The sequence below is a fragment of the Strigops habroptila genome, chromosome 6 (assembly GCF_004027225.2).
Source record: "Strigops habroptila isolate Jane chromosome 6, bStrHab1.2.pri, whole genome shotgun sequence".
Taxonomy (NCBI): domain Eukaryota; kingdom Metazoa; phylum Chordata; class Aves; order Psittaciformes; family Psittacidae; genus Strigops; species Strigops habroptila.
The window spans coordinates 63,412,046-63,426,271 of record NC_044282.2 but is presented as its reverse complement, the minus strand read 5'-3'; the positions used below and the strand labels follow the sequence as shown (position 1 = coordinate 63,426,271).

Below are 14,226 nucleotides of genomic sequence, written 5' to 3'. Positions count from 1 at the left end.
GACAAAGGAATGCAGACCTATATCCCCACCTGAGCCTCAAGTATGCTTACCTCACTGATGAATCCAAGCTGGACCAGTTCAGCTGCCAGCTCTTGGATGTTGTCATCTGCAACACAGGGAAGGATGAAAGTCTCAGGTCAGGATGCACTGCTTTCCCCAGTGCATCAAAACATGGGAAGAAAGGTACTTACTGGGCTGCAGATCACAGCTTAAGTGTCGATTCAACTTGTCTTCCAGTTTCAACAGCAGTGTTAACTGCAAGGTAAAGAAGTTCTCATGATGGACTGCAGTCTTGCAGGCTGCCACAGGCAGAAGCATCCTCAGAAAGCCCCACCAGTGTAGGAACCACCCCCCTCCAGAGCCCCATGATAGTTTAACAGAGCAACCACATCCAGTTCCATCCCAGCAGCACCATTCTGTGGAGGAAGCCTGAATCTGGGGGTGGGCCAAAAACATTTGCTATATGCCAGTTTGGCCACAGGCACAAGCCTGAACCTGGCTTTGGGCTCCAAGGATCTGCAGAGGGTCCCACCAGGCACCAGAACGCTAGAGCTATGAGCTCTGCACAGCTGCCCTGGTACACCCCCCCACAACATGCTCAGAAGGTGGGAACATACATGATGCTTCACTCCCTCCTCTATTGACTCAATGTTGCACTGCATCAGCACCACCTGAAACAGAAGCAGAGACATCCTGTGACTGGCTGCTGCCATGCAACACAACTGGCTGAGAGGAGGAGGAATGGAGCTCCCATCGCTCACCTTGCGGGTCTCCACCTCAGCAGGCTCTGGAGTTGGGGTTTTCACTGATGGTGGAGCAATGGGTGATTTCACCACTACCTGCTGGGGCTGCTGGGGTCGCGGCATCCCAAAAGCTGTGAGTGGGTAGATGCCATTCCTACAGGAAAGGAGCAAGGCCTGAGGTTATGCCTCCCTGAAACTTTCCCAGTCTCACACAGAGTTAAAGTTGTCCTTAAAAAAAAAAAAAAAACCAAAAAAACCAAGGTCTCACCTTACATCCTCCAGGAACTTGTCCAGCTCCAGTGCTGGAGATTGTGAGAAGCTGGCAATAAAAATAATAATAAAATAAAATACTGAGATGAAAAGTCATCCAACAGAACCATCCACTCAAATCTCTATAGATGCAGTTTCAAATCCCCATGTCCTAGACTACGGCTGTGTCAGTGGGCAGGATGAGTACAGACAGGCAGCCAGCCAAAGGTGATACAGACTTTAATCTTCCTCCAGAGGAAGCAACTATTCATAGAAGCTAAGGATGAAGCAGCATTTTAATTATGGCAGAACAGGTATCACCTCCCTGTAGAGAGTTGTCCAATGCAAACAATTATTTGGAAGCTAGCCCAATAACACCATGCTCCTAGCAAGGTTTTTCAAAGACATCTGTTATACCAGACCTATGAAGCCATGTCCCATCTCCAGAAGAGCAAGGGCACGCAGGACTGCAAAGGCAAGGACCTCTGCAGCAGCCGATGGCACAGTATAACCAGTCATATCACTCCAGACCAGAAACTAGAAACTATACTTCAGGATGTAATGCTCTGCCCAAATATTTCTTACCAGAGTTTGGGATATTTCTGTTCTCTAATTTCTTTCCCAGACTGTTTGTTCAGCTTGCTGGCTTCTTAGTGTGGCATCCCACGGGAAGTCTTCCTATTAATTAATTTTTAATTCCCTAGCCAATAATTCCATTGAACACCCTCCTTGCTGATAGAGGACAGTAAGCACTGACAGCCTCTCCCCTTTGTGCCGTAACTTGTCATATGTCTACTGCTCTTCCTCTTTCTCACCCTCAAGAACATAGAGTCCTTCCATGTGATGACAATGATTTCCAGCCCCTTGGTGAAGTCAGCTCTCTGATCTGCTCCAGGACTCTTCACAAAGGTTGCCACTTTGTACATGTACACATATAGCTAACTTCATAGAATCACAGAATGGTTTGGGTTGGAAGGGACCTTTAAAGGTCATCTGGTCTAACCTGCCTTGCAACGGGCAGGGACACCAGGTTGCTCCAAGCCCTGTCCAGCCTGACCTTGAACACTGCCAGGGATGGGGCAGCCACAGCTTCTCTGGGCACCCTGTGCCAGCGCCTCAGCACCCTCACAGGGAAGAACTTCTTCCTAATGGCTCATCTAAATCTCCCCTCTGTCAGTTTAAAGCCATTCCCCCTTGTCCTATCACTACATGTTCTACTGCCATTCAGTGGCCTGAGCATCCCAGGATGCTGGGCTACCCTGAAAGCATCCTGATCTTCTCTGGTAATACAGTATCCACCATCTTATTCTTTTCAGCTAACCCCTCAACCAGCGAGGTTTCATTATCCAAAATTTAACATCACTTTTTGGCATTCTACTACTCCATACACTTACTTACACTATAGAGGTGGCTCCCTAAGTGGCTGCTTTGTGTTACTGACAGCTGCTGAAAACAGCTTTTCCCTTTGCACATTGTAGAATGAGCTGCTCTGTTAAGAAAACACTGAGGACCCATATTTCCAACATGCTGGACTCCATTTGACAAGCCTGTGACTTATCAGAGTCACTTTCCCAAACTGTTCAGTCAGGTTTTGCTCAGGATTGTTCCAACTACAGTGTGTTAATTTCCCACCCCTCCATCTGGGGAACAATTCATATCTCAACTGCATGGGATCTGTTCACACAACATGGGTTCAAGGTCGTCTTCCACCCAGGAGTTACTCTCCACATAATCTTTTGTACCCAGACACTTTTGTACCCTTCACCAGCAGCACCCACCAGCTCCCTTCTGTTTCCCAGTTAGTGGTGAAATACCAACACTAACTTGGAGGGAAGAGTCCCAGGCAGATCCTTCAGTGCTCATCCCAGTGCCCTGGCATCTGTTCCACATGCACCCGAGCAGCCCCCTCCATGCATACCACAAGGTACTCACATCATCTTGACTCCTTCCCTGTCCACATGATTAATCTCTGCCAACACAGCACTCATGTCGAGGTTTTTGGTCATTTCTTCTAAAGCATTTTCAGGAATCATATCTATTAAAACAAAAGTTAAAACAATTGCAATTCCTTTCCAACCTAAGAAAAGGAATAATAACCCCAGAGGCTTTAGGCTGTTAAAGTCACTCAGCGCAGACAGGGCATCATAATCCTCCAGGCTCTGCAGTGACCACAGCTCTGTTGCACAAGGCCCTGGTCCCGGCCTGTTAAAAGCAGCATGAAGGCCTTGCTTTCCAGGATGCCAGATGTACTGACAACTTAGAGAAGCTTCTCAAGAACGTGGGGATGTGGCACCCTGATACTCACGCTGATGTCCAACAATACAGTGAGCAGCCAGTAGCTTCAGTGATGGCACCTCAAACAACGCCTGATGGAAAAGGAGCTCCCGGGCAGTAGGACGCTTGCCAGGGTCCTGCTCTAAACACTTCTGGATGAACTCCTGAAAACCAAAACTTGCATGAGACCATATGTAATGCCCATACATCTTCAGGGGCACCGATCCCTCCTCACTCACCCTCTGCAAGGGGTCCTCCAGCAGCTGGATGGCACTGTTAATGGCCTCCTGGGGCACATAAGACGACTCTCCATTACCCTGTATTTCCAGCACCGCCATCTGCAAACACAGAGCAGTGCATTAGATTTCATGGAGAATTACTGACTACATTGAACAGAGCTCAAGGAGACCACTGCCAAGCATGAGATCATAACAACCAAGTTGTGTGGTGCTATTTAAGGTCACAGTCTGTGAAGGCAGAGAAAGAATGACAGCCTCATTATGATCGCTTGTTTCTAGCAGCCTAACAGATTGCCAGGGAGACCTGAAAACTTCACCAGCATCACCTTAGATAGTTCATATCTCCATTTTGAATCTCATGATCCATTGGCCAGTACTTCTGCTTGATAATTTCCATCCTCTAATGAAGCAGTAACTGGATCACTGCCAGAATCTGACAGTGTCCCTCCTGGCTGTATGAATAGCTCTGTATTACAGGAAGAAAAGCAAGCACACAATGCCATCCAGAACTGGCTCCAGCCAACACATATGCAAATTCCCAGCTAGGAAAGACTGGCAAAAGATTGCAGAGAACATCTTAAGGTTCAGCTCAAGTTTTGCTTTCTAAAAGTTGTGAGTTTCCACAGTTCTCTTCCTACTTCACTTATGGGATGTGCAGCACAGATCGAGAATTCTTTGTGTTGGCTCTTCCTGACAATTCTTCCCAGAAAATACTCCTACTAATAACTCCCTCTTCCTAGACTTGGGCCTGCTGATTGCAAGGACAGAGGAACCACTAAGCTGGTAAGATCAGGTACGTCAGACCCATGCTTGACTGCAATCAGCACCGATATCAGGTGGGGACAGGCTGACCCAGAAAAGTTACGGACTACATCTGTCCTCTCCTCCAGACACCACAGGAAGAACAGGTACTCCCCGGAAGGGGAATTTTGTTCTCCATGTACTTTAAAGTACAGTTTATAGTAGTGACTGTTCCCACCAGCCAGTGAGTCAGACTCCAGAGCTGGCCAAAACCTGCCGAGTAATGAATTGCACATTAGGAATTTCTAAAAGAACTACCCATTACCAAGCTATATCTTACTATGAGTAAGGCATCTGGGGGAGCCTCAATAGGGATCCATCCAAGGCAAAGTGCATTTAACTCGGAGAACAAAATGCCCTTGTTATCAAGCTAACCCATCCACAACCACAATATCTACAGAGCTATCTCCTTCCCTCAAATTCATTCTCTCTCTTTACCATAGGTCAAAGTGTTCCACACTCACCTCCAGTGCACACATCCCAAAGGAGTAAATGTCCACAGCAGTGGTGACGTTGGCAACTTCTGTAACACAGAAATAAGGTTCTGTTATCAGTCCATTCTTGCATTCTCTCGCTCCTCTGCAGCCTTCTCTCCCTCCTCCGCTATCAAAAGACTGAGGAGTTGAAGCATTTAAGCAGGCAAATAACTGAAAACTGTTAATGCGACATCTGTCATGAGCCTGTAGCTGAAAACAAGATGCAGAACAGCTTGGAAGCATTAGTAGGGCCAACAAAACCAGGCTTGCAGCTGTAGCCACACCCTACCTCCATATTCCGGGGCAAAGAAGTGCAAGTTCTTCTGCTCCTCACGACAGGTCTTCACATGGTTGTTAATTGTGTCCGGTGCCACTAGAAGAAAGTCATGAATGCTTAGGATGCAGGAAACCATAGCCCATCCCTGACTAGATCCTAGGGAACACATGCAACTCCAGGGCCCCCTGGGCAGCCAAAGGGGCAGCAGAGGGAGTTTAGTTGACCCTTCATCAGTCCTTCATCTTAGGTCACCCGCCCTGATACATTTCTCCATCGTTTCCTTGGCTGCAGTTTGACTAAGGCAGCTTAATGTTACTCTCCAAGAGCAAACCTGGAGACCAAAAGAAGAAACCTGGAGATCACAGCTTCTGCCACATGGGAAGACAAGCTGAGAAGGACCCCCTATCGGAGTGCAATTCCTGAAAGCACCTAACTTAGATCTATAGCATTTGTCACAAGCAACTCAACTATAATAGAAGCCCTAGGAACAGCCAGAGATGCCAAGATCACTGCAATTACTCATTATTAGGAGAAGGATAGACCTACAAGGCAACTTCTCCATGTATCAGCAGGGCACTGGTGCCAAAGTGCCTCAAGACAAAAGTTAAGCAAAGCTGCTGAGTGAGGAGAGATGACCACCCTCACAGCAGAAGTCTCCCAGCAGCCTCCACAGCTACAACCACAAACCACTCAGAGGCAAAGGGAGAGAATAACTCCCAGCCACAAGAACAACAAGCAGAACACAAGTATGGACACCCCCGTCCCCCCCCGCCAAAAAAAAAAAAGATAAGCCTTTGGGACAACCACTTTTGAAAACACCACAAACAACTTTCCAAAACTAAGCAGCTGGCTCTATCAGAGAGAAACATTGAGGCAGGCAGAGAGCACAGAGAGACCATCCATCCCTTCTAAAGTTCTACTTCCACCCTGGAACATGCCTGGTCTCAGTCTCAGGCTACTTTAACAGTGTCCTGGACAACCACAATTGGTCCTGGTCTGTCCTGCTACTGCTGGACTTAGGTGAGATGTGCCAAACCACTTGTATTTTTCCAGGTGTTTGTGGATTAGGGCAGGACACACCGAAGAGGATTCAAATGAATGAGACTGAACTAGTTCCCAGCCTCAGAGGAGAGATGATCTTTGAGCTCTATTCAGAAAACAAAAATCTGCCTTGGTAAATCAGCTCAACCCTGCTGTGGCACATACCAGATCATATTATCTTATTCGAGCACTGGAAACAGAGCTTGCTCCAATGGCCAGCATCTACTTTCCCAACCAACCATTCATGAGTAGTTTACTGCTTTTTGTTCTTGTGCTAGCTCTTATTTTGGGAGTCCAATAAGATTACTTCATTCCTAGTGCTTAACTGTTTAAAGACACCACAAGGTCCTCTCAACTTCACAGCACTAAGCAAAGTAAGCTAAATTCTGTCTTCTTCTTAAGACTTGCTTTGCATTTTGCCAGTGACACTGACTGCTTTTTAGAAAAGCTCTGGCCAGGGCCATGCATGATCACACCAATTCTTTTTACTAGGGACTGTACCCCAAAGGATTTTAACATTGCACACTAGGCAAGTGGGTCAAATTCCTCCCCTGAACAGCTAGTAGCTGCCAGATCCTCCTCAGTTCCCAAATGAGCAGCTCTGGACTTCTATGCAGCTTTGTATTTTGCACTATTGAGTTACAACTGGAATTTGTTCAGTCCTCTAATGTCTCCCTGCACTTCTAGAGGATATCCTGATCTACCTCAGCATCACACGTTCCTGATGTTTCTATTAACAGCCTCAACATTGATGAGATCAGTACTTGAAAGACTCCAAACCCCTCTGGTGGGGCAGTCCTTTTTCAGCTTCAGCCCTGTCACCATGCCTCCAATCAGTCTCCAACTCAGCATACAGGGCAAATCACCGGAGGTTTGTCCAGCACAACAGGTTCTCATACTGGGCCTTCTAAAGAGGTTCCCAGACATCCACGATGGAGAAGTCCTGTTAACTTGCTTTTGTCTACAGGCAGTATCTGCCTTTAGTCACCCACTGTGTATGTCTGGTCTATAGGTGGCTACTCAGAGAGGAGGGGCTATGTCAGGTCTTCTCCAGCAGCTGATTTCCCCATCATTACTCCTCTTTCCTTTCTGTTGCTGTTTTGACCAAGAAATCAAGATCAGGTTTAATAGTACTGGCCCTTTTGCCCTCGAAGTAATTTATTCTTTTCTATTCACAAGAACAATTCATCACTGTAAAAACAAACAACTTAATGTCAAATGAGATTTTGCCTCCTTAAAAAACCCACACCCACCACACACACACCAGGCACACATGGCCACTCATGACTTCCAGAACTTTTGCTGGAGACTTGCAGGAACTAATTTTGCCTAAATCTATAGTATATCACTGGTGGGTATGACGGGTGGAGATAAGGACAGCTACAGCCCTACAAAGGGACGGAGGCTGAGCACATCCAGAATCTCAATATTGCTGCAGATGCGCAGTCACTTGAACACTGTTTGTGACCAAGAACAGATTTTTCCTCAGTGTCCAATACCATTAAGATTTTGGCATTCCCCCAAGGTCCAGGCTGTAATGAATCACAGGATCTCGCTGATCCCAAATGTGTTTTGTTCCCTGTCTATAAGAACTATAACTTTGTCCCAGTTTTTCTCACAACAGAGTATGCTGCAGAAAGACTTCAGAAACCCTTCTGCTCTGAAGTCTGAATTTCTGTTTTTGTTTTAATGGAATACTGGGTGTCTTTGAGCAGCATGCAGTATACACAAACTATCAAATAGGTGGCTTTGTGAACCCTGGTAAACCTAACATCTATTGCATGCATGACAGCCTCTGACTACCAGAAACTAACTGGCCAATCTGGGGATATAAAATAAGACTTATAAAATAAGTCTTGCATTTGTTCTGCCTTTCTTATCAGTACAATGGATTGTAAGAATAAACAGGAACCCATCTTCAGCTACACAGTTCTGTACAGTCAGGTGTCTGGCAACCACTACCAAGAGCCGGCAGCCCCATTGTCTGACCAGGACCAGACCCCTGGAGAAAGGCAGAGACATCATGGCCTGCCCCTGGAGAGAGGCACTGTGTGAACAGTGCCAGCACTGCAGAAACTCAGCACGCACCATCAAGTGTTGGACCAATGTCCCCAGGTGGGAACTCTGGCACAGCACTATGAAGGACAGTGCTATCCTGCCAAACATGGAGCAGAATAGTCAAGTGTAAAGTCATCTTCCAAATGATGTTCTGATTAGCTTAATTTTCCAGTGTGTCTTTAAAGACTATTACTACTGCATGTCGGATGGCAAGGGCTAGTTGACTATCCAGCCATTCTGTCCTTTGCTCCTGGGCCCTGTTTAAGAACAGGAAAGAGGCAGTGATAAATCACAAAAGGTATTATCAACAGAAACCTTAGCCAGTGATGTAATATAGGCACTCCCATACCAGAAAGGTAAGTCAGTGAAATCCTGTGAAGCCCAACCTCTACCTATAATGGCTGTTTGTACCTCATTAAGGACTTGATAATAAGCTTCTCTGCATCCAGGTCCTGTGGACATTTTGCAGTGGCAGAGCTATTTCTGGAAAGAGCTGGGCTTGCGCTGTCTGTAGGAACTTCCAGCTCAGATACATAGAAAGGCAGTTTTGAATTAGCTGTTGTAGGTCATCCAGGGACCTGTCCCCTCTGATATTCTGGTCCTTGTGCCTCTGAACTTGCAGAGTCCCACTGGAATTCTCCAACATGTTTTTCTGTCACTGTTGCAGAGCCCGGCTCTGTTTGATTAGCCGCACTTGGCAAGCCTCCTTCCTGTTCTAGCAGTTTATATCACAGCTCACGTGCAACTTGGCTGGAAGTCACATGCATAACCTTGCTTTGTCATTGCAAAGCTGAAGCAATGCAACAGTAGAGCAATGGCTTAAGACCACCAGATTCTTCACTGTATGCCTTAGGGCTAAGCAGAGACAGCTTTGCCAGACACACATCTGTTCCGTTCATCACTGTGACAGCAACAACCTGCTATTGAAGTCAACTCTGAAAAATTCACTGTGAGCATGTTAAACAAGGCAGACAAAAGTGCTGTTGCATCTTGTGACAGTATTTTAGAAGCCAGGACAAGAAATGTTGGGTTTGGTCTGGTCTAGTCACTACTGTAGGTCTATCACCTTGGTGCACAAGCCATTTAGCACAGATAGAGGCTTGCCTGAGAGTACATTTTAAAACAAGCTCTTAACTGTACAAGATAAGAATACACACTTTAATATGACTCTGACACAAGCTCTTCTGAATGACTTGCAGATGGTTGCTACCTGCCATCCACTACTATATCTAGTGATGATTTAATTCTGTGAATGATCAGATGTGTGAAGGCTAAGGACAGTTATATTAAGCAAGACAAACAATGAAGGTTAAAAAGGAAAGTCTGATCATCAACATGGCTTTCTCAGCCACAGAGAAGACGACAGCAAGGGGCAGACTACAAGACATAGCACTACATGACTGATCAGTCTGGTAGGGAATCAGCAAAGATGAATATCAGAAAATGATTCAGCCAAATATGGTGTCATGCAGGGCAGATGATAGGAAGAGACATGAGGTACAGCAGAAGGTAGGACAAGCAACTTGCCTTTGGCAAGCTGAACTCAATCTGACAATAAAAGCATAAAGAGAAATAATTAGCATTACTACAGGAACACGCAGAGCTTGCTGACTTCTCAAACCCTCAAGGACATGCTAGAGCAAAGAGCTCACCAGGGTAAATGGAGCTCAGAGTCAGTCATGAGGAATGTCAGCCAAGAACACACTTGGTGGTATTAATTCCCAACTATCAGCAGTGGCAGGTTTTAGCAGAGATGCCCAATCACCCAGCAACCTGCCCTTTTAAACACTACATGCTGCAGAAGACATTTTCCTCTTGTCCTGTGTCCAATTCACACCCACCTTTGTTCTGCATTCAACACTTCCTCCCTGTGGATACAAAAGACAGTCTGCTCAACAGTCCTTCCTTTCCTCCTGAAGTAGCCACCGAACCGCTTGGTCTCTTGCAAATGCCTAAGCATTCTCCAAAGCAAGACTGTATTAGTCCACTCTTCTAGTAAAGTGCTCAACCACACTGTACTCCATGTTTCAGCAGGCTTAGAAAACAGACGAAGACAAGATGACCGCAAGAAGGATCAACAACTAACCTTTAAGGTTAGTCCCAGGCTTGCTGTGCAATCCAGCAACAGGGGATGATTAACCACCTTACCTGTGCTGCACTGTACCAGCACCAGAGGGACACAGAAATAATCAACTGAATGCAAGACCATCTGTTTGCAACTACGAAGGGGTGGCCACAGGGCCAGGACAGGTATGAGGCCACATTGTCATCTCCTGCACTCATGCTCAAGACATTTTCACTACTGCAAAAGGGTATAAAACTGCACAAACCCAAGGCATTTCACAGTTCACTTAATTTGCACACAAAGATGACAAATGCATTTTTATTAGAGAGGGCAAAGCCTAGAAAAATAAGCAACCAGGAAGCCACTGGAAACAGAAAAGCCATTTTCACACAGCCAAACACCGAGTCAAACAGGAAAAGCAGGGCATATTTAAGTTGATCACAGAATACAAGCATCCTACAGCCCTGCAGATCTGCATCAGAGACTGTAAACAGTGTTTGCAAAGTTATTTCCAATACTGAGTCACCAAAAGTGAGAGGATTTTATTATTTTAACAGTTGAATATCTGATGAGATGAAGAGGCAAAGAGGTTCAGTATATGAAGTCTACTACATAACAGCTCCCAGTGCCAGATAACAGCCCCACAGCTGCTTACATCCATGTTCATGCTTGCCACATCCATTGACATTGTTTCTGAGTAGCAGAACTAATCTCTGCTTAAAACATTGCCCATGTTTAAGTCAGAGAAAATTCTGCTGAAGCAGAACCAGTAGTACTTGCAACAGAGAGCTGGTATCATAGAAAAATTCATGTACTTTCAGAGAGGTATCCTGCTCCACAGAAATCAATATAGAATCATAAAAGCACAGCATGGTTCAGGTTGTAAGGGTCCTCTGGAAGTCATCTTGTTCAAACCTGCCTGTTCCAGCAGGAACATCCAGAGCCAATTTCCCAGGACCATGTCCAGGCAGCCTCCGAAGAGCTCCAAGGATGGAGACTCCATCACCTCATGGGGCAACCTATGCCTGTGTCACCCTCACACTGAAAAACCATTTCATGGTGTTCAGAGGGAACCTCCTGTGGTCCAGTTTGTGCCTGTTGTCTCTGGTCCTGTCACTAGACACCACTGAGAAGAGCCTGGCTCCATCCTCTTGGCACCCTCCCTTGAAGTATTTACAGGCATGGATTCCATCCCCCAGAGCCTGCTCTGCTCCAGGCTGAGCCATCCCAGCTCCCTCAGCCTTTCCCCACAGCAGAGATGCTCCAGTCCCTCCAGCATCTCTTGCAAGGTCCCTCCTCCCTTGGTGGCCCCTCACTGGACCCACTCCATTCTGCCCATGTCCCTCTTGCACTGGGGAGCCCAGCACTCCTGGTGTGGCCTCAGCAGTGGTGAGCAGAGGGGAAGGATCCCCTCCCTTGAGCTGCTGGCAATATTTTGCCTATGCATTCCAGGATATCAATAGCCTTCTTTGTGACAAGGGCACATTGCTCACTCGTGTATATATGAAGGCATATAAATGAATGGTAAGAAGGAAAACGATCATCCTGCATCAGACTTCTTGTGAAGCAGTGGGTGGTATTTTTATGTTTAAATAAAAAACTGTAAGTTTTAAACTGACATGTTTGACCACATCCATTACATGAAGCAGAAAGTGGGAGTAGGCAGAGCAGGAAATGGAAGACCATAGACACAAGAACAGATAAAGAGGATTTATCTTACAAGTACCTGTCAATCCTGGCTGCATGCAGGGTCTTAAGCAGGGACTTAACAGATGATTAGCACTTTATCTGGAAGAGTTCATGATACAAACAACTTCATTCTGAACAAAGTGCATAGAGAGATTCGAAATCTGCACACAAAGCCAAGTTCTAAGTTATAAACCAAAGGAACAAAGGTCCTAAAGAGCAGGCAAACCCCTGGCTGGGTTGCATCATCTGACTGCAATACAGTTTTTATATCAGAAAGATGAAGGGGCAGTAGGGCTGCCATTCTTACTCAGTTCTTTCTTAATTGAAATGGCAGGGCAATTATTATCTGCAGTAGCCTCACATCACAGTGCAAAAATTACATGCAATCATAAAAAACAAGAAAAAGACATTCACTGAAATGCTATGGACCAAGCTACTCTAGGGGAATCTTTTATTCCCAGAAGATATACACTGATAAAGCCCTCAGAAACATGACTGTGAAAGTTATTTTATGTTTTAAGCAGCTTTTCTTAACAGCAATTCGGATTGAACCAGTAAAAATGCATATTTGATTAAAATGCAATTACGGCCCACAAGTTTGAGTATTTCAAGTTTAACTTCTCTGAATTTCAAACTTCACGTCTGATTACTGTTGATTCACAACACGCTGAAGTGAAGCTGTGCAAATGGCCTTGGAAGACTTAAACAGAAAAGCTCATCCCCTGAAAGCAGAAACTAGACTGAAAACACTGTTTGGTCCACATGCCTCAAGGCCTAAATCACAAAAAGTGTCTAGGTTGGAAGGGACCTCTTGAGAATATAGCTCACCCCCGTTGCTCAAGCAGGGTCAGCTAAAACAGGCATGGCAGGGGGGTTGGAACTAGATAATCTTAAGGTCCTTTCCAACCCAAACCATTCTATCATTCTATGAATTTGTGCCCCTTGCCTCTTGTCCTGTCAGTGGGCACTATAGAGACTGGCTCCCGCCTCTTCATTCCCTCCCATGAGGTATTTGTAATATTGAGATGACGCCCCTGAGCCTTCTCTCCAAGCCAAACAGCTTCAGCTCTCTCAGCCTCTCCTCATATGGACAGATGCTACAGTCCCTTAATTGTCTTTGTGGCCCTGTGCAAGACTCTCTCCATTAAGTGCATGTCTGTCTTGTACTGTGGAGCTCAGACCTAGACACAGCACTCCAGATGCGGTATTACCAGTGCTAAAGAAAGGATCACTTCCCTCAATCCACCAGCAACGCTCTTTCCTAAGATACTGTTGGCCACCTTTGCTGCCAGGGTGTGTTGCTGGCTCATGGTCAGCTTGCTGTCCCCTCCAGGATCCCCATGTCCTGATCTGCAGAGTTGGTTTCCAGAAGGTTAACCTTGAGCACGTACATGGGGATGTAAATACTTGCTAAGTTTATATTCAAGAGATCTTTCAAGAACCAACATGAAGGAGCCTTCTAAAATGCTAATGTTCCACATGCCTTCAACCAAAGGACCCCAAAAGGAGTGGACATATTCAACTGCCATACTAATACTAGAATGGGTCAATGAAGACCTGAATGACAATAAGACATGTCCCCTGACACATCCTGGAAATCCACATAAAGGCAGAGAAAAACCACAATCCATCAGAGCTGAAGCAGCAGGAGCCTTCAGTGCAACACAAAAAGAATAATTCTGACACAGAAAAGGCACCTTCTCATAACCTGAAGCACTAAAGTGAGAAATTTAAACCTTTTCAGAAGATCCTATTTAACTGAAAATGACAATCAGTCTAGAAGACAGTTGTTTGCTAGTGTTTTCATGAATGGGATGACTCACAGCAGCACAAAGGCATCCTGAGCAAGGAAGGCAAGCACATGAAGCAAGAGCCAGCTTTTAAGCCTTCTGCAAAATTAAAATGAGACTTCATGCCATAGCAGGAAGTAAATCTGTTAAGTATGCATTCTGCTTGGTAACTTTGCAATGAGGCCAGAGACACCAATTCTAACCACTAAATCTGACTTAAAACCCCCCAACAAAACACCACCCTCCCCCCAAACACACACTAAATCATAACACATTCAGTCAGGTGCTATTTGAAATTTCAAAACCTAGCCACATCAATTAAAAGCCCACTGATTGTCACTTACCCATAACTGCTCCTCCTGCCTTGAGGTGCATGCTTATATACAAAAATCAAGGCAGGTCTCTGGTAACCATTTTTGCCACTCTAGTAATCTTAACAGCAGCTAAATCATGAGATGCCTGACAATTTATTACAATTGGAAATTAACCTCATGTTATTCCACTGTTTGTTCAACAGAGTTTCT

The 14,226-nt window shown here is 45.5% G+C and overlaps 1 protein-coding gene across 2 annotated transcripts in view; it reads right to left on the bottom strand.

The window, feature by feature from the left end:
- NRBP1 (nuclear receptor binding protein 1) overlaps window positions 1-14,226 on the bottom strand; it is a 40,425-nt gene that overhangs the window by 1,115 nt on the left and 25,084 nt on the right. The window contains exons 8-17 of one of the 2 annotated variants that reach the window (XM_030490473.1): window positions 5,072-5,155; window positions 4,771-4,829; window positions 3,506-3,604; window positions 3,298-3,430; window positions 2,925-3,027; window positions 1,012-1,062; window positions 762-897; window positions 618-671; window positions 192-255; window positions 51-106 (exon numbers count right to left, since the gene is read on the bottom strand). In XM_030490473.1, coding sequence (XP_030346333.1) covers window positions 51-106; window positions 192-255; window positions 618-671; window positions 762-897; window positions 1,012-1,062; window positions 2,925-3,027; window positions 3,298-3,430; window positions 3,506-3,604; window positions 4,771-4,829; window positions 5,072-5,155 — 839 coding nt within the window. The remainder of the gene's footprint in view (window positions 1-50; window positions 107-191; window positions 256-617; window positions 672-761; window positions 898-1,011; window positions 1,063-2,924; window positions 3,028-3,297; window positions 3,431-3,505; window positions 3,605-4,770; window positions 4,830-5,071; window positions 5,156-14,226) is intronic. The other variant, XM_030490474.1, reaches the window with a different exon arrangement.